Source organism: Podarcis gaigeae, assembly GCF_964106915.1.
Source record: "Podarcis gaigeae genome assembly, chromosome: 17".
In the NCBI taxonomy this organism is placed as follows: Eukaryota; Metazoa; Chordata; class Lepidosauria; order Squamata; family Lacertidae; genus Podarcis; species Podarcis gaigeae.
Genome location: NC_139694.1, coordinates 24758594 through 24780536, shown reverse-complemented (window position 1 = coordinate 24780536; position 21943 = coordinate 24758594). Strand labels below are relative to the sequence as shown.

The 21943-nt window shown below is 44.9% G+C and overlaps 1 protein-coding gene across 1 annotated transcript in view; it reads right to left on the bottom strand.

The window, feature by feature from the left end:
• ELAVL2 (ELAV like RNA binding protein 2) overlaps window positions 1-20703 on the bottom strand; it is a 152399-nt gene extending 131696 nt beyond the window's left edge. The window contains exon 1 of the mRNA XM_083719448.1: window positions 20588-20703. Within this exon, the coding sequence (XP_083575574.1) occupies window positions 20588-20601 (14 nt within the window). The 5' untranslated portion in view covers window positions 20602-20703. The remainder of the gene's footprint in view (window positions 1-20587) is intronic.
• Window positions 20704-21943: the final 1240 nt, after the last annotated feature.

Sequence of the window (21943 nt, the reverse complement as noted above, 5' to 3'; positions counted from 1 at the left end):
CATGACTAAGCCGCTTCTGGCGAACCAGAGCAGCGCACGGAAACACTGTTTACCTTCCCGCCGGAGCGGTACCTATTTATCTACTTGCGCTTTGACATGCTTTTGAACTGCTAGGTTGGCAGGAGCAGGGACCGAGCAACAGGAGCTCACCCCGTCATGGGGATTCGAACCGCCGACCTTCTGATCGGCAAGTCCTAGGCTCTGTGGTTTAACCCACAGTGCCACCCGCGTCTCATGTTTGCCATTAGCCTGTGTCAAATAATGTGCACCCAAGACAGGGAACAGGTGGCTGTAGCTGAGGTATCTATCTCACTTTCCGCAGCACCAGTAAGCTCCCAGAACTATTTGCAGAGGAAATAAAGGAAAAGATAATCGCCAGTCCACAAATGAGTAGATACCAATATTTATTTACAGAGCGACAATAACTTCAAACAGCATGATATATAAGTCTAATTTGCTTGCTTTTTATGCTGTTTGATGCATGCTCTTTGGCGCTGACTTGTATACCAAGGGTGGAATGCTCATTTGTTACAATTGGCTGTGGCCTCCAGAGCAGCTGTAGCTCAGTTTTTGCTGTAGCAAGGTAGTTGCCTGCTCAGCATGCAAAAGTTTCCAGGTTCAATCTTTAGCACAGGCATAGGCAAACTTGGCCCTCCAGATATTTTGGGACTACAACTCCCACCAGCCCTAGCTAACAGGACCAGTCGTCAGGAATGATGGGAGGGCCGAGTTTGCCTATGCCTGCTTCGGGTAGGAGTGGAAAAGATTTCAGCCTGGTACCTTGGAGAGCTACTGTGAGTCCGGATGTAGACAATACTGAGCTAGATAAACCCATGGTTTAACTCAATATAAGACGGTTTCAGAAAACAACAAATACCATATTTTTTGCTCTATAAGACTCACTTTTTCCCTCCTAAAAAGTAAGGGGAAATGTGTGTGCGTCTTATGGAGTGAATGCAGGCTGCACAGCTATCCCAGAAGCCAGAACAGCAAGAGGGATCGCTGCTTTCAGTGCGTAGTGATCCCTCTTGCTGTTCTGGCTTCTGGGATTCAGAATATTTTTGTCTTGTTTTCCTCTTCCAAAAACTAGGTGCGTCTTGTAGTCTGGTGCATCTTATAGAGCGAAAAATACGGTAATTACCCTAAGATGTGACAGTAAACCCAAGCTACAACAGATTTGTAATAATAATGATGATAGTAAAAACAAATATATTAAAAAAGAAGTGCTGCACAACCATTGTCAGTTATATGGTTACCATTGCTTGTTGCTGTTCATTAACACTGCAGATCAGTATGAGAACTCAATAATAATAATTTATTATTTATACTTCGCCCATCTGGCTGGGCTTCCCCAGCCACTCTGGGCGGCTTCCAACAAAATATTAAAATACAGTAATGCATCAAACATTAAAAGCTTCCCTAAACATACTCATACTGAAACATTCTGAGCATTCTAGCAAGTAAACTCTATGACTCTGAATTATATGTACCAATTGGGCAAAGCTCCTCCAAGAAGGATTAGGGAGGAGCGAGGAGGAATGATAACTATTGGAAGGATTAGCATGCACCTATGATATGAAAAGTTAAAACCAGCCACACAAGCACTTTATTATCACGAGCATGAGTTTTATGTTTTCATGCAATTATCTAAAGGAGAAAAGAGTGTGCATTGTGTTAAAACATCTCTCCTCTGCAGTAATTGTTCTGCTAATGATACAGAGCTGTAAAATAATGGCTATTGCCTATTGATAGTTACTACCTTTAAACAAAAAATTAAAAAGCTGCCACGTTCCTTATATTTGGAGCACTGTGTAATTATATCTTAAGGTAATAAGATCACATGCATAAGAGACAGATTTATACTGTGGACTGGGACATATTTAAAGTACACTCAAAATAATGTTAGGGATAAAAGTTATGGTTTTACAGCCTGATCTGAGAGAGCACAATGGGATGGTTTGCCTGCTTATCCAGCCAAAAGTCCACATAACCTTTCCTCCCAATTACATATATACATGACTGCATCCGATCATCACTTATGGTGACAACATATGACATTCATACTGTTTTTATTATCTGTTAGTGTATCTGAGAACCGTAGGCTCAGTCAGATTAGAGCAGTGGTGGTATTTGTGGAACAACTGTATGACCTTTTGGAAGCAAATATCATTTTTGTAAATATACAAAAGATGAGGAATACTTGGCATTTATAGAGTTCGTTTGAAGTGTCCAAAGTGCTTTGCACATATTATCTGGCTATGGGCCTGTAAAGTAGGCCTGTAAACTAGGCAATAAGGGGAATCATGCAGATGAATGAGCAGAAGATAAGCTGCACCATGGTTTGATAACCCACTGCTCAGTTCCCACCCTGAAGCAAGGAAAGGGTGGTCCTGGAGGAACGACTCCCTGGAAATCATATATAAGCTGCTCTTTGGAAATATAGTAGAGTAGAAGAGTAAGCCTGTTTTGTCATTAAGTGCTATATGCATTCCACAGAAGCACAGAATCACAGTGTTAATTAATTAAGCATCTTAAAAAGCAGAGACATCACCTTGCCGACAAAGGTCCATATAGTTAAAGCTATGGTTTTCCCAGCAGTGATGTATGGAAATGAGAGCTGGACCATAAAGAAGGCTGATCGCTGAAGAATTGATGCTTTTGAATTATGGTGCTGGAGGAGACTCTTGAGAGTCTCATGGACTGCAAGAAGATCAAACCTATCCATTCTGAAGGAAATCAGCCCTGAGTGCTCACTGGAAGGACAGATCGTGAAGCTGAGGCTCCAATACTTTGGCCACCTCATGAGAAGAGAAGACTACCTGGAAAAGACCCTGATGTTGGGAAAGATGAAGGGCACAAGGAGAAGGGGACGACAGAGGACGAGATGGTTGGACAATGTTATCGAAACTATCAACATGAGTTTGACCAAACTGCGGGAGGCAGTGGAAGACAGGAGTACCTGGCGTGCTCTGGTCCATGGGGTCACGAAGAGTCAGACACGACTAAACAACAACAACAAAAATGTATGATAATTGTTAACAACATATATAAATTTAAGAAGTGTTTAGGAAAATACAAAGAAATCCCAAGCTCTATAGAACCAGAGCTGTGGACACCCCTTCTTGGGTGGAGAAATTGTTCAGGGGAGGACTAAATTTCTCCAGGGAGTAGGAGAAATTCTCTGACAGTTTCTCAAGGCAGGAGCTCACCAAGAGCCGTGTCACATGCAGCTTCCTATCCACTTTCCCTCCAAGGTTTATTCTGAAGCCCCTTTTGCGAGTGGTAGTTAACAACAACTGCTGAGCTGGCAAGCTGGCCGCCATTTTGCCTCCTTTATTGTCCTCTGGCCTCTGGCCTCCTTTATTAGCCTTGTGGATAGAGGGAATGGTGCCAGGCAAAGATCTGGAGAAAATTCATCAGAGGGGCTTTCCTTTTGGTAGGAGGGCGAAAGAAAGCGAAATATCGATTAACTTCTGCAAGATAATTTATGGTACTTCAGTTAACAATTGTAAAAAAAGGGGGTAATAACGAATTAAGAAGGAGGCAGTTTACCAAAAATGAAAAGAGAACCGTGCAGAAGATGAAGGAAGTCAACTGGAAGAAAAGAAGAACTGAAATATGGTGTGTGTATAGATATAGATATAGATATAGATATAGATATAGATATAGATATAGATATAGATATAGATAGATAGATAGTTCATTATCTGTTCTATATATGTTTTTGTACGTTACTATGGATTATTTGTATTCCTTTGTTTTTCCTTTGTTTTTTGTTTGTTTGTTTTTCTTTTGATTATGCAGTTTTACAGTTGATTATGCAGTTTTACAAGTGTGGGTGTGTATGTTGAAAATAAACTCATATAAACTCAATAAATAAAAAAAGAAAAAAGAAAGAAAGTGAAATAAACAACCCTCATACTTTTTCATTAGCAAAAAACAAACAAACAAACAAAACCCTTCAGCTTTCTTCCCAGTGTATTTTGAGTAAATTAGAATATTTACTTGGGAGCAGGTTTCTTTATGTTTGGCAAGGATGTCTCTCTCACAGCATTTTCAAGGATGTACCGGTAATTTTTAAAATATGGCAGTTGGGTTGTTTCACCCTCGCAGTAATGATAGCTTTTCCATAAGATGCTTTCTGGCGTCAAGGCTGTAAAGTCTGCTTAAACTCACTTCAGTGAAACAGTTTTATTTAGCTATATTCGTATGCATGTTTACCGAGAAGTCTCACTAAGTTGAATGCATCCTACTCCCAAGGAACTATGGTTATAATTAAACTCCCTTACGCCTGCGCCTGAAATTAGTGCACTCACGCAATGCTAAATAAATGCATTTAGTTTACCTTTTGGATTTTGCAGCAAATCAGTTCAGGTTCATACCCAGAGAGTGCAACAAAACTTCCACTGATCATGTTTTTTTAAAAAAAATGGCTTTCTGCAGTCACCTTGCATGTTTGTTTGCTTTGTGCCTTGTCCATATTGATTTCTGGGTTTCGGTTACTCAAATTCTAGGGATCCTACAGAAAAAATATATTTCCCTTTTGCAGTTGTAAACCAGTCTCTGTTACACGATGTTCACACCCACCTCCACAAACTGAGTGTGGGTAGTCAATAATCTGTTGAAAGTGAATGTGATGCCTTTGTCCAAAAACATTTTTATTCAAGACTATTTATTGTGTCCCCTTAGCTCATTTGAAGAATCATCTCAAAATCAGATTGGGCAGCTCCAGATTAATTCTGTTTCTGAACACAATTTTTCAACAAGCACTGACTCTGCATTCATCATCTGAGGCCCTTCTCCGTGTGACTCCTCCTCAAGAGGCCTGGAGGGTGGCAACACAAGAACGGGGCCTTCTCTGTATTGGCACCCTGTTTGTGGAATGTTCTCCTCAGGAAAGTTTGTCTGGCACCTTCATTATATATTTTTCGGCGCCAGGTGAAAATGTTCCACTCAGTGCTATTTTTCTAGAAAAAAAGGTGCTGAAACTCACCATGAACACCTCCCTCCTTCTCTTCCTAGTCTGGAAACCTTTAACAACTACCTGAAGTGTAATAACTGAACTTAAGCGACTGAAGGTTGAAAAAAACTATGCATTTACTTCCTTGTTTGGAAGCCTATAACATCCATTCGATCAGGCTTCCTCAACCTCGGCCCTCCAAATGTTTTGAGACTACAGTTCCCATCATCCCTGACCACTGGTCCTGCTAGCTAGGGATCATGGGATTTGTAGGCCAAAAACATCTGGAGTGCTGAGGTTGAGGAAGCCTGCATTAGATTTAATACAATTGTTAATAAGTTCACTGTTTCCTGAAATAACATTACCACCTGATACAGCCTTTGTTTTATCCACTTTGTTCTGTAAAATAAATATTTCTTATTGGTTCAACTTTGGCCTGAGTCTCCAAGTAGCTAAGATTTCCCTCACACAAAATCCAAAAGATAACCGGTGGTGGTTAAAATATACTTAATAGTAGTCATACAGAGTAATGGGTTCCTCACACAACCCTTCTGATCAGGGGAGCCTAGTTAGGATACAAATAACTATGTTTTGCTTTATTTTTGCTTGAGGGTCTTTGAATGCTGAGAGGGTTTTCCTGTGAAAGGCAGACTAATAATAATAATAATAATAATAATAGGGACGCGGGTGGCGCTGTGGGATTTGCCGATCGCATGGTCGGCGGTTCAAATCCCTGCAGTGGAGTGAGCTCCCGTCATTCGGTCCCAGCTCCTGCCCACCTAGCAGTTCGAAAGCACCCCTAAAGTGCAAGTAGATAAATAGGTACCACTTTATAGCGGGAAGGTAAATGGCATTTCCGTGTGTTGCTCTGGTGCCGGTTCACCAGAGCAGCTTCATCACGCTGGCCATGTGACCCGGAAGTGTCTGCGGACAGCGCTGGCTCCCGGCCTCTAGAGTGAGATGAGCGCACAACCCTAGAGTCTGTCAAGACTGGCCCGTACGGGCAGGGGTACCTTTACCTTTACCTTTGATAATAATAATAATAATAATTTATACCCCACCCACCTGGCTGTTTTCCCCCAGCCACTCTGGGCGCTCCCAAAAGAATATTAAAAACACAATAAAACATCAAACACTAAAAACTTCCCTAAACAGGGCTGCCTTTAGATGTCTTCTAAAAGTCAGCTGGTTGTTTATTTCCTTGCCATCTGATGGGAGGGCATTCCACAGGGCAGCCACCACCACCAAGAAGGCCCTCTGCCTGGTTCCCTGTAACCTCACTTCTCGCAGTGAGGAGCTGCCAGAAGGCCCTCAGCGGGGGACCTCAGTGTCCAGGCAAAATGATGGGGGTGGAGATGCTCCTTCAGGTATATTGGGCCGAGCCATTTAGCGCTTTAAAGGTCAGTGCCAACACTTTGAATTGTGCTCGGAAATGTACTGGGAGCCAATGAAGGTCTTTCAGGACCAGTGTTATATGGTCCCTTACAGACGTGTGTCCCTCACTGCTGGGTGTGCATGTTGTGGAAAGGGCCGGTAGTTATTTAGTGAGCTTGAGATGCTCTTGAGGACCAATGTGATTTGGAACACTGGGTGAGGGAAGGAGCTCCTCCAGGCTCCTGTATTCCGAATTGCCAACCTACTGCGTTGTCTTGCAAAATGCATGCTTTCCCCATTCTCTGCCAAACTCAGCACACCGGTCGTGATGTGGCTGTTGCCATGCACGAGAGCACAGCCCTGGAATAAATCCTTCCTTTCCAAAATAGAAGAGCGGTCTTGTCACACAACTAATACAGCTTGTCTCCTGGTAAAGGGGTGTGTGGGGAGAGACGGGGTGGTGGAGGAAATCCGCTGACAGCCCTGCTTTTACAGATCTCCTTGACAGGCAATCTTGGGCTTATGAAAAGGTAATGCAGCATTAGCAAGCCCGAAGCAGAAAGGTGTAAGATAAATGGCACAGCCCAGTGGTGTAACTCCCGTAGAGTACAGTAGGAATCTGAGAAGTGGGATGGCAGCATAAAGACTCATGCGAGGCTTGCATGTTGTATATAAAGTGCAGACGGAAGTTATTTTTATTAGATTTTTTAAAAACAAGTGCCGCAAATATTTGGAAAGGCATTACATTCCAGGAGATATCTGGATCTTTCTTAAAAGATAAAGGTAAAAGTACCCCTGACCGTTAAGTCCAGTCGCGGACAATTCTGGCGTTGCGGCGCTCATCTCGCTTTATTGGCTGAGGGAGCCGGCGTACAGCTTCTGGGTCATGTGGCCAGCAGGACTAAGCTGCTTCTGGCGAACCAGAGCAGCGCACGGAAACGCCGTTTACCTTCCCGCCAGAGTGGTACCTATTTATCTACTTGCACTTTGACGTGCTTTCGAACTGCTAGGTTGGCAGGAACTGGGACCGAACAACGGGAGCTCACCCCATTGTGGGGATTCAAACTGCCAACCTTCTGATTGGCAAGCCCTAGGCTCCGTGGTTTAACTCACAACACCACCTGCATCCCATTTCTCTACGTTAGTTCTATTAAATTAAGATGATGTAGTAATTCCTACCTCACGTGGCTTTTAACCTCTGCAGATATGAGCTACACCAAGGTCAAGGACCGTCAGGTAGCTGCTCCTGCCACCTGTCCTGCGTCCCCTGTGCCAAAAGGCCAAGTTTACAAGCCATCCTTTGAAATCCCCCATAGCATCCTTTGTTATGCTTTGTTGGGTACTTCCAGGGCATTGTGGGAAATTTTAAATGGCAGCTCACAGCTTCCCACTGCTGCCCCTATGGAAGCCCTCAGTATGGGGTCCACCAGCCAGCAGTGGAGCAAGCCAACTGGGCGCCTGGGGCGGCATGCAAGCCCTGTGCCCAGGGGCGGGGCCAGCCACCCACGGGGGCAGGGCCAGCTGGGGCAAGATGCTCCGTGGGGCCTCTGAGCAGTCTGCCTGCCTCCTCCCACTCAGCCGCCCTACAGCTGAGGGGGATGAGGCGGGCAGACCGTTTGGGGCAATGTGGAGCCTGCGGGCACCCAAGCCACCGTGTCACTTCCAGGAGAGATGTGTGGCTCGGGCCTGCTGCAGGCCCTGCAATGAGTGCCGCCCACCATTTTGTCACCCCCCTCTGTGTGGACACCCGGTGTGAGCCACAGTGGCGTAGTGTGGGGGGTGCAGGGGGGGCCGGCCGCACCGGGTGCAACATCTGGGGGTTAGGGTTAGGGGGCACAAATCCACGGGTTAGGGGGAGCAAATTATTTGCCTTGCCCCAGGTGCTGACAACCCACGCTACGCCACTGGTGAGCCGCCCCTACCACACACCCCTTCCTCCATCCCTGAATAGGACACAGCCCCAAGAGCTGTTTTCAGTGCCACTGCCAAATCCTAGTTCCCCACCAGACTTTAACTCTCCCCCCCAGAAGGATCCAATTGCATACCTAGAAATGCACCGTAGGTTTATTTAAAGTGGTTTAAAGTTGCAACAAACCCACTTTTTTTTGACCACTTACATTTTTGCAATTAGGAAAGTGGTTTTTGCAGTTAGGAAAGCTTGACACAAAAAAAAAAAAAAAAAAGAGTGGACATTGCCTCGCCTCAGGCGAAGTTTTGCAGAAGGCAATCAGGATGAATGCTCAATAAACAGGCCCTCTAAGTTGCAAAGGGAGAAGAAATGACAGTGTCCCTGAACAGACCCAAAGTACATTTCTCTCACGACTGAGAAACTGCAATGAGTCCCCACTTGGAGAGGATCAAGGAGCAGATCAGAGGGTCATGTTTCGAGATGGTCCTCTCTTTTTTGAGAAATCAAACACTAGCTGTACTTAATTCCTTTTTTAAAAAAATCTGCATGTTGTTCAGTCTCCCAAGCAAGATTTGACAAAATGGAGGAAGCCTGTTGTGCTCTAAACTATTCTTCACTTGCAGGGCACTGTGACTATTTTCGGGTGAGATTCAGTCACACACTTGGAAATTCAGGTTGTAAAATTATAGAAGATTGGGAGGCCTTACACACACACACACACACACACACACACACACACACACACAAACACTGCTAATCCCCCAAAAATCAGATAGGGAAAGAAATTGGCGAGTTAGATCATGTTTCCTTTGATACAAACAAATCAGAACGGAGGCTTGGAAATAGCCAACGCTATCTCATCTCCCTGCAAGCAAATCAGGATGGGTTGTCCAGAAATACTCAAAGTATCCTGTCTGCCAAACCTTGCATCTCTTTTCTCTCCTCTGACTCCCACAATGATGCGCTGCTTACTATAAGGCAACTTCCAGCAGAGCAGGCAGGCAGGGAGATGTGTTGCAAAACATCTGTCAGTCTGCTATCATAGCCATATCTATGAGGTTGGACTTAACAAATTCTCTCTTCTCCCCTCCTTCCCTTTCTTTCTTTTCAGAGATGCTGAAAAGGGGCATCTGTCCTGCAGTATTCTTGGCTGGCCTACATTCTAAGCTGACTCAGGGTTCTCTAGTCTCCAGTGGAAAGGTAACTGGGCTATAGGCTACAGTTCCTCCTCCTGGAAATTCCCCTTTAACACCCCCTGTTAGCTCAATAAAAGCAGTGTTTAAATAACCAAAGTGCCTTCATTGAACTATACTTGCCATTTCCCTCCTGCTTCTTAGTGAGATAAAATAGGGATAATTACAAAGAGGGATGAGCAGGTTTAATGAAAGCCAGTTTCTTTTTGGTATATTCCTGAAGCAGCAATCATCATCTGTTTGGCTTTTGAAGAGCAACAATTATAATCACTTAAAACCCCCAAGGGGAACAAAAATAGAATTTAGATTAGCATATAAAATATACAGCTGGATTGGGCAAGCTTGCAAAAAAAAAAAATTAAAAAACAAAAAATTTGGGAAGATCATTCTCATTTGAATGCTATTCAGTATCACAAGCAAAATGAGTTCAAGAGGATTTCACATGCATCTTTCTCCCTTTAATAATAAAAAAGGAGACAACATTTTGAATGATTTTCCTAAATAACAGGACATGCAAAGCAGCTGAGCTTAGAAAAGATACCCCAAGGCAGCAAGGCTATATCAAAGTGACAGGATGGAGCTCAGTGGCAAAGCACATAGTCTGTTGCAAAAGAGTCGCAGGTTCAATCTCAAGCGATTTCAGGTAAAGCAGGGACCCAGCTGCTAGATGACCTAATCTGTACTACCATCATACAAATCCATTTTTTAAATTAAGAAACGAGACCCCAAATGCATGTTTGGGCTGACCTAAAGGTGAGTCTTGGGTCTGAAAAAGGTAAAGGCTACTGACATAGACATGACTCAACAAGGTGATGGTCTGACTCCATACAAGGCAACATCCTATGTCCTAAGTACAAACATCCCTGGGCGGATGTGCAGAATAAAAATTCTGGACATAATTCTGGACGTATAGCAACCCTGATTTACTCAGAAGTAAAGGATACTATGACCAGTGGAGCTTACTCCAATGAAGTGTCTATCAGTGGGCAGCCTAAGTTTCTAACATCTTCTAAGGCGGTGGTTCCCAACTGGTGGTCCACGTATGCTGTGGGGGCGGTCTGCACAGTGGTGGAGCAAGCCGATTGGGCGCCTGGGGCGGTGCGTGTGTCCTGTGCCCAGGGGCGTGGCCAGCTACCCGTGGGGTGGGGCGAGCTGGGGCAGGACGCTCCGTGGGGCCTCTGAGGAGTCTGCCTGCCTCCTCTCACTCAGCCGCCCTACAGCTGGGGGGGGGGGAGGCCGCAGGTGGACCTTTTAGGTGGCATGGAGCCTGCGCGCGCCCAGGCCACCATGTCACTCCCAGGAGAGAGGTGTGGCTCGGGCGCACTGCAGGCCGCACGGTGAGTGCCGCCCGCCATTTTGTCACCTCCTAAGTGGTGACACCCGGGACAACCCGCCCCGCACTGCACCCCCTTCCTCCACCTCTGGGTGTGCATAACCCACCCAGGGGGTTCTGTGGCACCATTCACATAAAATCAACATTTCAAAAATAGGGGGTCCATGGCTTGGCTTTTGAAAAACAGGAGAGGGGTGGTGGTCTGCAGTACTTGGCGAATTGAGGCCCATGCATAGTAACTGAGAAGCCAATCAAGATGGTCTAGAGCAGGCATAGGCAACCTTTGGCCCTCCAGATGTTTTGGACTACAATTCCCATCATCCCTGACCACTGGTCCTGTTAGCTAGGGATCATGGGAGTTGTAGGCCAAAACATCTGGAGGGCCGAAGGTTGCCTAGAGACCAGGGTGGTGAGCATCCTTTTTTCCCCCCAACTACATTTGCTCATGGGCAAACTTCTGATGGATACATGGCAGGGGTACTTAGGGACAGACGTGGGCAGGGTACCTGATGTGACTATTGCAGTAAGTGAACAAATGTATAGGTTGAGATCCTGATGCATTTAGGGGATCCTCTGTCTCATTGCACTGTTCTGCTCCGAGCAAACAACGGCATGGGAAACATGCCGTGATAATTCAGTAACTGAATGGCATTAGTTTGCAGTGAAAACTATGCAAACACAGCACACACATTTTGTCTTTTTATAAAGAAAACAGTAATCATAAAAGTTGTGTTTGAGAAAGCACTTGGCTGCCACTTCGCTTAACATTAAGGTCTTATTAAAAAGGGCACAGCAAGTTCCCTCTCCCCCCCCCCACATACACACTTTTTTCCTGGGCTCCCTTGGCCATCTGTTTCATATTTCACATGCACAGAACAATACGATGCACTGTAGCATGCAAAACCCCATCAGTGCTTGCTCAGTTTAATGTGAAATCTAATTGCCTGCTTGCTTAGAAACAAACCAACAAAAAGTGTGGGGAGGAATTAAGTGCAAGGACATAATATGCTGGTGGGCAGGGAAATCGAGAAAACTGGATATCCCTCTCCACAACATGTGTCCAAAACAGCATGGTTAGCATAGATGACCGGGCTTGTGCTTTCCAACATTAAAGACATCGCTGCATTCTTAGAATGCACCCGCCAGGACGTCAGAGCTGGGCATATTTTTAGAAGAAAATGCTTGACTTGCTAACAAATGGCAGTCAAAAATAGATTTGCCCCTTCCCCTAAGGAAGCACAACATTCTCAGCCAGCCACTCCTCCAGAAGTACAAGTTTTGCTGATTTGCCTCTTTTTTAGGGTTGCTAAAAAAATTAAAATACATGACTATGGGGCAAGACAGCTCCTGTATCTGCAAGAGTTGGGCATAAGAGAGCATTTAAGCAGCTTATTGTTGTGGGGTAGGGAAAGCTGCGCTTGCTGGAATCATTTCTTCACACAACACACACCTCCCTTGCTACCAGGAAGTTCAATGGAATTTTCCCCTGCAGTGTGTATAGGTCTGCAGTCTAAGTTAATTTTGTTTCTGGTTCCAGAATCGGAGGCATTTAGGGGGGTGAGGGAAAACAATCCTGTTGTGAACCCACATGTGATGGAGTCGTCTGCATTTGCCAGCCTGAGCTCCTTTTGGGAGAGAGGGTAGGGATGTATCAGAGGAGGGTGGGATATCAATTTAATAATGAACAAAGTGGGATGCCAAGTTGTCAGCCATCTCACTTCTTTTCAGGTAGACATGGCTAAGCCTGGCCTGAGCATCTCACATATTTCTTTTCCTTCCATGCTGGCCATTAGATGTATCAACTGATAGGCTCGACACCATGGGTAGGCAAACTAAGGCCTGGGGACTGGATCTGGCCCAATCACCTTCTAAATCCTGCCTGTGGACAGTCCTGGAATCAGTGTTTTTTTTACGCAAGTAGAATGTGTCCTTTTATTTAAAATGCATCTCTGAATTATTTGTGGGACCTGCCTGGTGTTTTTACACAAGTAGAATGTGTCCTTTTATTTAAAATGCATCTCTGGGTTATTTGTGGGACCTGCCTGGTGTTTTTACTTGAGTAGAGTATGTGCTTTTATTGAAAACACATCTCTGGGTTATTTGTGGGGCATAGGAGTTCATTCCCCCCTCCCAAATATAGTCCGGCCCCCCACAAGTTCTGAGGGGCAGTGGACCAGCCCCCTGCTGAAAAAGTTTGATGACCTCTGCTCTACACACTGAGCGGCTGGGGAGAGAAGCGTTGCACTTGGATTTTGCTTGTGGGCTTCTCACAAACATATTTGCTTTTTCATAGGCTGCCAAGCTAACATCAGTTTTCAAATATTATAACAAGCAGTTCTAATGTCGACTCAGCTGTCTCTTCCAGGATATGTGCATGGATCATTGGAAGGTGTAAGTATCTTTTGTCATGTTTCCTTTTGGGGGGGTTGGACTCGTGGCCCTAGGGGTCCCTTCCAACTCTATAATTCTATGATTCTGTGATCTGGTTGGCTACTATGAGATCCAGATGCTGGACTAGATGAGCTGGTGGCCTGGGCCAGCAGGTCTCTTATGTTCTTAAGGTCATTTACAATTTGCCAGAAGAGGGGACTTCCGGGTCGGCGCCATCGCCGAATGGCGGGCTCCCTCCGAGCTCCGGAGGGAGCCGGCTTGGCAGGGGCTGGGTCCTACCGCACCGGCGATGCGGGGACCCTTAAAAACCACGGCCAGATTGAGGCCGTGGACATGGAGACTCGGCTGGCACCGTTAGCGCCCTCCCGACTCGTGAAGGAGCCTTTTTAAAGGCTACGGATCGGGTGCCGGGGAGAAGCGTGGTGCTTTGAGTTCTCTGCTATCCCTGCCGAGCGCAGCCGCATGCCATCCGGCGGAGAGCGCTGACTTCTTCTATTGAAAATTCGGCTCTAAAGAAGAACCCGTGAGTAATTGGAATATGGACTAAAAAAAAAAGGGGATAAATTTTTAAAATTCGGAGCGAACGGGGGAGGTGGAAAAAAGGAAGTCAGCCTACCCCTAAATTGTAGAAGAGCCAAAACAAAGGACTGGACAACTAAGATCGAGTGTAACCTTATCTTGCCGAATCAGCAACTTCGCGAGGGAAAATTACAAGATTGAGCTGGAGGAGAAAAGTGGAATTGTTTAAAAAAAAGCAACCCCCCCCGGAATCCCTGGAGCGATTCGTGAAACTGCCTGGAGAAAAGTGATGGAGGTTTTGACAGCTGTCAAAGAGCTGTCAAAAAGGAAGATTAAAATAGAGACTTTGTTATGAGGACTTTGCCGGTTATATTTGTTACAAATTGAATACAAACTGTTTTAAATATCGGTCAACAAGCTACTTGGTCTGGTGGATGTGATTCTGGAAGGGAACTTTGTTACTGCAATCCACCTAGAGGAGCCGAGGGACATTGCATGTGTTTTTCACAGGAAATGTGAACAGTTGAATGGAACTTTCAATCTCCTGGGAAACTGCAGGAATGAAACACTATTTTGTCTACAGAGGTCTACACACTACAGGAAACAATGGAACTATTTGTTGGAAAATGAAAGGAACATGATGTAATGCTTTGCTTCAAGAATAACAAACCTCTGCAGAGACACTAGAAACTTTTGGAAAAAGAACATTTCTGTGGGAGAACAGAGAAATAAAAAGGAGGAGAATGATTGATAAGAACAAGGAAACAACAAGAACTGGACAGAACTGGGGGAACATTTGGGATATTCAGGTTTGACAAGCTTATGGATACAAAATTGGAGTTTTTACTCCTGGATATAAAAACCTGGATAGAAGAAATGGGCCCTTATTTGATAGACTCCTTCTATGATTGGACATCTGTAATTAAAGACTGGCAAAGAATCGGAGGGATATAGTGTAATGTGGGAACTCCAGGAAGATATTAGAAGTGGAGGGATAGGTGAAACGCAAAGGGGAAAAAGGGGAGGGAAAATTGGAATCCAAAGGCTGTAAAATTATTATTTACATTTATCTTATTTTCATCTGTACTATGTCTGAAAGGGGGAAACCCGTGGAAGGGTATAGATCGATCTTAGGGGACGAGAATTTGGATAAATTGGGTTATTGACGAAGAGTGTAATCTGGGGATAAGAATTTGTTGAATTTAATTGTTTATTTGGAAGATTTGGAACACAAGAGGGGGTAGGGAGGGGAAGTCCTAGTTATTGGCAATAGATTGGATTTAATTTGCTTTGATTTGTTCTAATTTGGAAAACCTTAATAAAAATTATTATAAAAAAAAAAAAAATACAATTTGCCAGAAGAGAGGAAACACAGCAACCATAAAAGAGGTCAAAGGATGTAGCACATATTTGCTTGATATTTGCAAGTTCTAATTTATATGTATTGATGCCAATTTGGAAATTATTGCTATAATTGAAACAGAAATACAATGCAGCTCGCCATAGTGAACAGCTGACTCGTGTTTCTGCTTGGTTTCCAAGTACGTTTCCGAGCACAATTCAAAGTGCCAGTGCTGACCTTTAAAGCCCTAAATGACCTCGGCCCAGTAGACCTGAAGGAGCATCTCCATTCCCATCGTTCTGCCCGGATACTGAGGTCCTCCTTCGAGGGCCTTCTGGCGGTTCCCTCACTGCGAGAAGCGAGGTTACAGAGAACCAGGCAGAGGGCCTTCTCAGTGGTGGTGCCCGCCTTGTGGAACACCCTCCCTTGAGATGTCAAGGAGATAAATAACTATACCTTTTAGAAGACGTCTGAAGGCAGCCCTGTATCAGGAAGCATTTAATGTCTGATTTTCTATAAGCAGCAAGCCACTCAGAGTGGCTGGGACAACCCAACCAGATGGACGGGATACAAATAATAACATTAGTAGTAGTAGTAGTAGTAGTAGTAGTAGTAGTAGTAGTAGTAGTATAATTATTACTATGCCATTCAAAGTAAGAAAATCCCTTGTCTTAAAAAGGGGGGAGTGTGTTATCTGCCCTTTGCTGATAAACTTTGCTGATGTTATTATGAAGCATGAAAGATTACCACAAAACTTTTTTTTTTTTAATATGCTGCAGTTTAGCTATTTATTCTTGAATGTATCAGAGGATGAATGCTATACACACTTCAAGATGCTCTTAGCCATGCAATAAGAAAAGAAAAGACAGGCACAATATCGAAACCTTTGTCTTAACCCCAGTGGCGTAGCATGGGGGGTGCAGGGGGCGCCGGCCGCACCGGGCACAACATCTGGGGTTAGGGGGTGCAAATCCACGGGTTAGGGGGTGCAAATTACTTGCCTTGCCCCGGGTGCTGACAACCCACGCTACGCCACTGCTTAACCCCCACCCCACTTATCAGGTTAACAGCAACTCCAAGGGATAGAAAATAGGCATGAGTCACAAAAGCCCCCCCTCTGAACACTACTTTCCCCTCCCCCCTCAGATTTTGTGGTTTATTTTATTTTATTGACAAAGTAATAATAAAAATAAATAAATAAAAATAAAAATCTGCAGCCTACCCCTGAGACCATTCCATTGTAACTATCCAACCTCTCAGAATTTCAACACCTCTTGTGATGGTTTGACCCGTTTCCGTTTTAACAGTACAAATTCTACAAATACCTGCCATATCTCCTGTGAACACTACTTCCCCACTCAAAACCAGAGCCCCACACAACTTAAAGTTGCTGGTGTTTTTTTTTTTAAAGTCAGATGAAATTTTAGAAAGATGCAACCATATCCTTTTTTGTTTCTGCTGCTCATTTTGGCTGCCCAAGCATCTGTAAGGAGCATAGGGCTGGTTTTTCTTTCTGGTTGGTGAGTTGCTCTCCTGGGTACTGAAACGCCTTTTTGTGCAACTGCCGCACAGGTGTGATTGCAACACTTGCCCAATTCTGCAAACCTCCCATTTTTGGACATGATAAATCACATAAATCTCACACTCCTTTTACAAAAATCATAAAAAAGGATTTCCCAGTTTGCTTGTCACTTCCTCCTCAATAAATAATTTCCCCCCCTCCACAATGAGTGCACCATTTTGTTCTGTTATGGCACATGCAGAATAAGGCTAAGTTTTGGTTCCTTTCCCACACTGTTGTACTGTATAAGAATTTTCTACAGCTAGGGATCATCTCAGGGATAGCTTCCCACATCATGATTGCCATGATGTGGGAAGGGACGCTCTTCCCCATCTGACCTCCCCTTAACAGTATATTGAAGCTTTTGTATTTTGATAGAGGCAGTGGAAGACAGAAGTGCCTGGCATGCTCTGGTCCATGGGGTCACAAAGAGATGGACACGACTAAACGACTAAACAACAACAACATTTTGAGATAGCAAGATGCCTTCCCCAAATCTTGCAAAACTTGCACAAACAGGAGAATAGCTTCCTACTTACTAACCAACTAGCATCAACATCTCAACTAACATCCCAATACTGGCTCAAGAGAGCTTGGTCCAAGAGGAAGGACCTCCTTGAGGTATTGTTAGTAGCTATTGACAAAAACTTCGTCCACAGTTCATATTGCCATCACTTGTAAACGCTATTTGTTGTTCCGAAACCAAACAACGCCCTCTTTCTTTGTCAGTACAGTGGTACCTCTGGTTACAAATGCTTCTGGTTACGAACGTTTCGGGTTATGAGCTCCGCTATCCGGAAGTAGCTGCTCCTGGTTGCGAACTTTGCCCCAGGATGCAAACAGAAATCATGTATTTCCGGCGCACGTGCAGTGGGAGACCCCATTAGTGAAAGCATGCCTCAGGATAAGAATGGTTTCAGCTTAAGAACGGACCACCGGAACAAATTAAGTTCATAACCAGAGGTACCACTGTAGATGCTAACAAGAAGTGGAGAAATATACAATGCAGTCTGATGTGCTCCTCACATGTGCTTCCTGTCTTGCAATAATCACAAGGAGTATATTGCCTTAGGGGTATATGTGTATACTAAACATGTACAGTGGTACCTTGCTTTGCATACATCTTGGTTTGCATACGTTTTGGATTACAAACACATCAAACCCGGAAGTGCGTGTCCCGGTTTGCAACCTTGTTATGGATTACAACACATTTTTTATTTTTTATTTTTGGATTACAAACAGTTTTTGGGGGGAGGCCTCATTGGTGAAAGCGCGCCTTGGGTTACAACCTGTTTTGGTTTAAAAATGGGCTTCTGGAACGGATTATGGTTGTAAACCAAGGTGCCACTGTATACTAGATTTTCTACTCCAGAAAAAACTACTCCAGGGACCATATCAACAAACAACAACAACAACTTTATTGTTTCTAACTCTGGACATTCTTGCAACAGAATATTAAAAACATGATAAAACATCAAGCAATGCAGAGTGTTCAGTTGGGGACAAAGTTCATCTTGGACCAATTAAGAGGTTTTCTGATGGATAAGGAGATGTGATCAATGTCAAGGCCAGATAGCAAACCTTTCATGCAAACTTCATCCCTTTCCAGCACTTTCTGGGCCTACTTTGGACCCACCCACCCCTTTTAAAGGAAAACAATGATAACCAATTTTTGGAGGCAACTCTGGCTTACATAGGGTGGTATTCTGAGCCGACCTCATGAAATTTATAAGCCTAACATTATTTAGGGCCTAAAGGTAAAGGGTAAAGGAACCCCTGACCATTAGGTCCAGTTGTGGCCGACTCTGGGGTTGCGACGCTCATCTCACTTTATTGGCCGAGGGAGCCGGCGTACAGCTTCCAGGACATGTGGCCAGCATTACTAAGCCGCTTCTGGTGAACCAGAGCAGGGCACGGAAACGCCATTTACCTTCCCGCTGGAGCAGTACCTACTTATCTACTTGCACTTTGACATGCTTTCGAACTGCTAGGTTGGCAGGATCAGGGACCGAGCAACGGGAGCTCACCCTGTCACGGGGATTCGAACCGCTGACCTTCTGATCGGCAAGTCCTAGGCTCTGTGGTTTAACCCACAGCGCCACCCGCGTCCCTCTATTTAGGGCCTACTTTTGAGTAAAACTGAAGACCACTCACATGTGCCTTCTGTAAAATGGAATCAAAGGTATTACGAATTTTTCAGCATAACACTATTTGATTTCTTTTTTCCAGAGAGGAGCACAGCGGTCTGTTTTTGCGTTGATTTCACTTAGAATATAGGGCGATACAACTTCCCAAACAGAGCCAGCCCAGCCATGAGGCAAAGTGAGGAGACTGCCTTAGGCAGCAGGATCTACAGGGGCAGCAGATCTGGCCTGCAATGAATGCATCAATTACAGCTGCTGAAAAAATAATAATAGCAGCAATAGGATGCAATATGAAACCAAAGAGTCCAGCTTCTTGCAACCTGCCTCCATTGGGGTCAGCGGGAGGTGGGTAACTGCAGCCAAATTTCTCAGAGAATCGGTACTTGAAATGGTGAATCAGTATCAGTTACCTAGATGCATAAAGATGCAACAAAAGGAACAAGGCACTGAACTAACTTCTTAAGATGGTGTTTCTCAGCTGCTTTGAACATGTCCCTCTTTCTAAACTGGTTCTATATTTCGGGTGGCCAATGTTTCAAAACCAAGCCCTTCTCCTATGTTTTTTCTCATCATCTTGATACACACACACTGAGAGATGGTAAACATGGTCCTAATGTTGACCTCCGTTTCAGTAATAAAAGTGTAGCTGGAGAAGCTGCCAATCATCCAGAAAGATAGCTAGCCTAGTCTTCTCTTGAGTTTTTCTACAGCAGCTAGATCTGCTTCTTTGAAGCATGGGCATCAGTCTTATCTTTCCTAAAATATGCACGTTCAGCTGCTATTAAAGGCGCAGGAGCTAATAAAAACAGTGAGCCGGGAGAAAGGAGATGATTGGCTGCACCTCAAACATAACAGCCAGCGTCAGCCAATCTGGTGCTCTCCAGATGTGGTTGGACTCCAACTCCCATCAGCCCTGCCAGCGTGGCCAAAGGTCAGCAACATCTGGAGGGCACCAGATTGGCTACCCCTGATGCAGACAAACTGCTCCTCTTGAAAGACCCCGCCCCCGAGGCAACTATTAAGGCAGAGCAGCCCTGGGATCCTTTCCGACGCCTCCCCTCCCCATTTAATAAGATCACATTTTATCCACCTGGCTGCAAGGCGAGGATGCAAATTTAGATGTTGCTTCCGTGTCTCATGCTTAGGGACTTTTCCTTCCCTCCGCCTTTCAGCGGTCGTGGAAGCCTACTAGGCAGCAGGTCTACTCGGGAGTAAGGCCCATTGAGTCCAATGGGATGCGTCGGGTTGCAGCTCGAGCGAGAAGCTGCGTGGTATTTAGGTAATGCCTTTGGTGTGCGTGTCAATTTCTCTCTAGCGCTGAGCTAATGCCAGTTGATGGATGGGAGGGTTAAACACACACAGAGAGACAGACAGACAGACCAGACGTGCAAGCGAGAAGACGGGTCTAGTTTTTGAATGGGAGACGGAGTTCCATTGTTCTTGGACGGTGCTAGATTATGACTGGACTCTCTTCTCTTCTGGGGCAGAATTCAGAGCACAATCCTCAGGTTGTGGGTCTGATTCTGGACTGAACAGAGACATACATAGAGATATGCAATACATATATCGTATATGCAGATATATATATATATATTTGCACATATATTTTGCAAAATCCTTTGGCAGGCAGGCAGACTGATTCTACAGCCTTTGCCTTGCTTCGCATGAAACAGCTGAAGTTTCCCCCAGTATCGCTTTCTGTGCACTTTGAAAGCGCTTGGGTGGTTATTCTGAAGCAGTCCCACCCCCCAAAGCCTCTCTTACTCCCCCCCCCCCGCTCTCCCAAGAAAACACGATCCGTGGTTCTCTAATGCAAAAGGAAAGAGAGAGAGAAAAACTGTAATAATAAAAGGGCACTTACCATTGCAAGCTCATAATGCTTTGTCACAACCTTTACATAAAAGAAGTCTTAAGAATTTTCTAAGCGCCCGATGCTGGGTGTACCATAAGGGTAAGTAGGGAGGAGAGACCAGGACTTGAAAGTCAATTCTATAATCATCTCCAAAACAAAAGGAGAGATGGGTGACCAATCAGAAAGGAAGCAGCAGACCACCCCTCTTCTTTCTCCTCCCCACCCCCCCCCAAAAAAAGACCAGCCAGAAAGCATTGGGGAAACAGATCCAAGCGATTATCATCGGGAGAGTGCCTGGTTTTGAAGAATGATAATGAGAGAGAGAGAGAGAGAGAGAGAGAGAGAGAGAGAGAGAGAGAGAGAGGGAGAGACCAGTCACTTGTATCCAAAGGCAGAAGAGCGGGGGGGGGGGGGAGGTAAAGGGGTGGAAGGAATAGTCTTCAGCAACTGAAAGCCCATTTCGGTTCACTATCTCTGCTGTAGATTTCCGGTGATGGATGGTTTTCCTTCAATGAAACCCTTTCTGAAGGCAGGCAGACAAGAGGACGTCCACCGTTTTCTCTCTGTGCGTAAAAAGCACACACTCCACTTAACTGTGGTGTTTTGAATACCACTCTCACATTTTTTTGACGTATACTTTTTTTAAAAAATGTATCCCTAAAAATGTAATGTGTAAATGAGATATATACATGTGTTGGAGTCATGCAGGTTTGAGCCTGGTTAACCAGGAGTAGTTATCACTTGATGGCTGCAGCATCTCCAATATACCACTTCAAGTGCAGGGTTTCTTGGCAGGCTCTGTTCAGATATTCATCTGTCAGTGGTCATGCAATGGTTCACACGTTTGATGGACAGCTGCACGTGTGAACTGATTCCACTGAGGTGATGCGAAAGGTCTGTCTGACGCATTATAGATCTGTGATGACCCATTCTCACATGCAAAAGAACCCTTTTATTTTGCATCAAGTGGCAATGTGCATTCTTCAGGGTATTCAAGGACTGAGAAGTCAAACAATGTACACACGCGCGCGCACACACAGCTGAGAACTCAACACTTTCTCTCCATGCTTAACCCACCCACTTTCAATGCACTCTGAGCTTCATCCCAACACTTGTGACATCATATCCATGCCCAAATTCCTTGGCTCAACAGGATGGCTTTTGTAGGTTGTACTGTTTCATTTGCCCTTGTCTTCTGGAATCTGGCACTGTGGTTAAACCACAGAGCCTAGGGCTTGCCGATCAGAAGGTCGGTGGTTCAAATCCCTGTGACGGGGTGAGCTCCTGTTGCTTGGTCCCTGCTCCTGCTAACCTAGCAGTTCGAAAGCACAAAGTGCAAGTAGATAAATAGGTACCGCTCCGGCG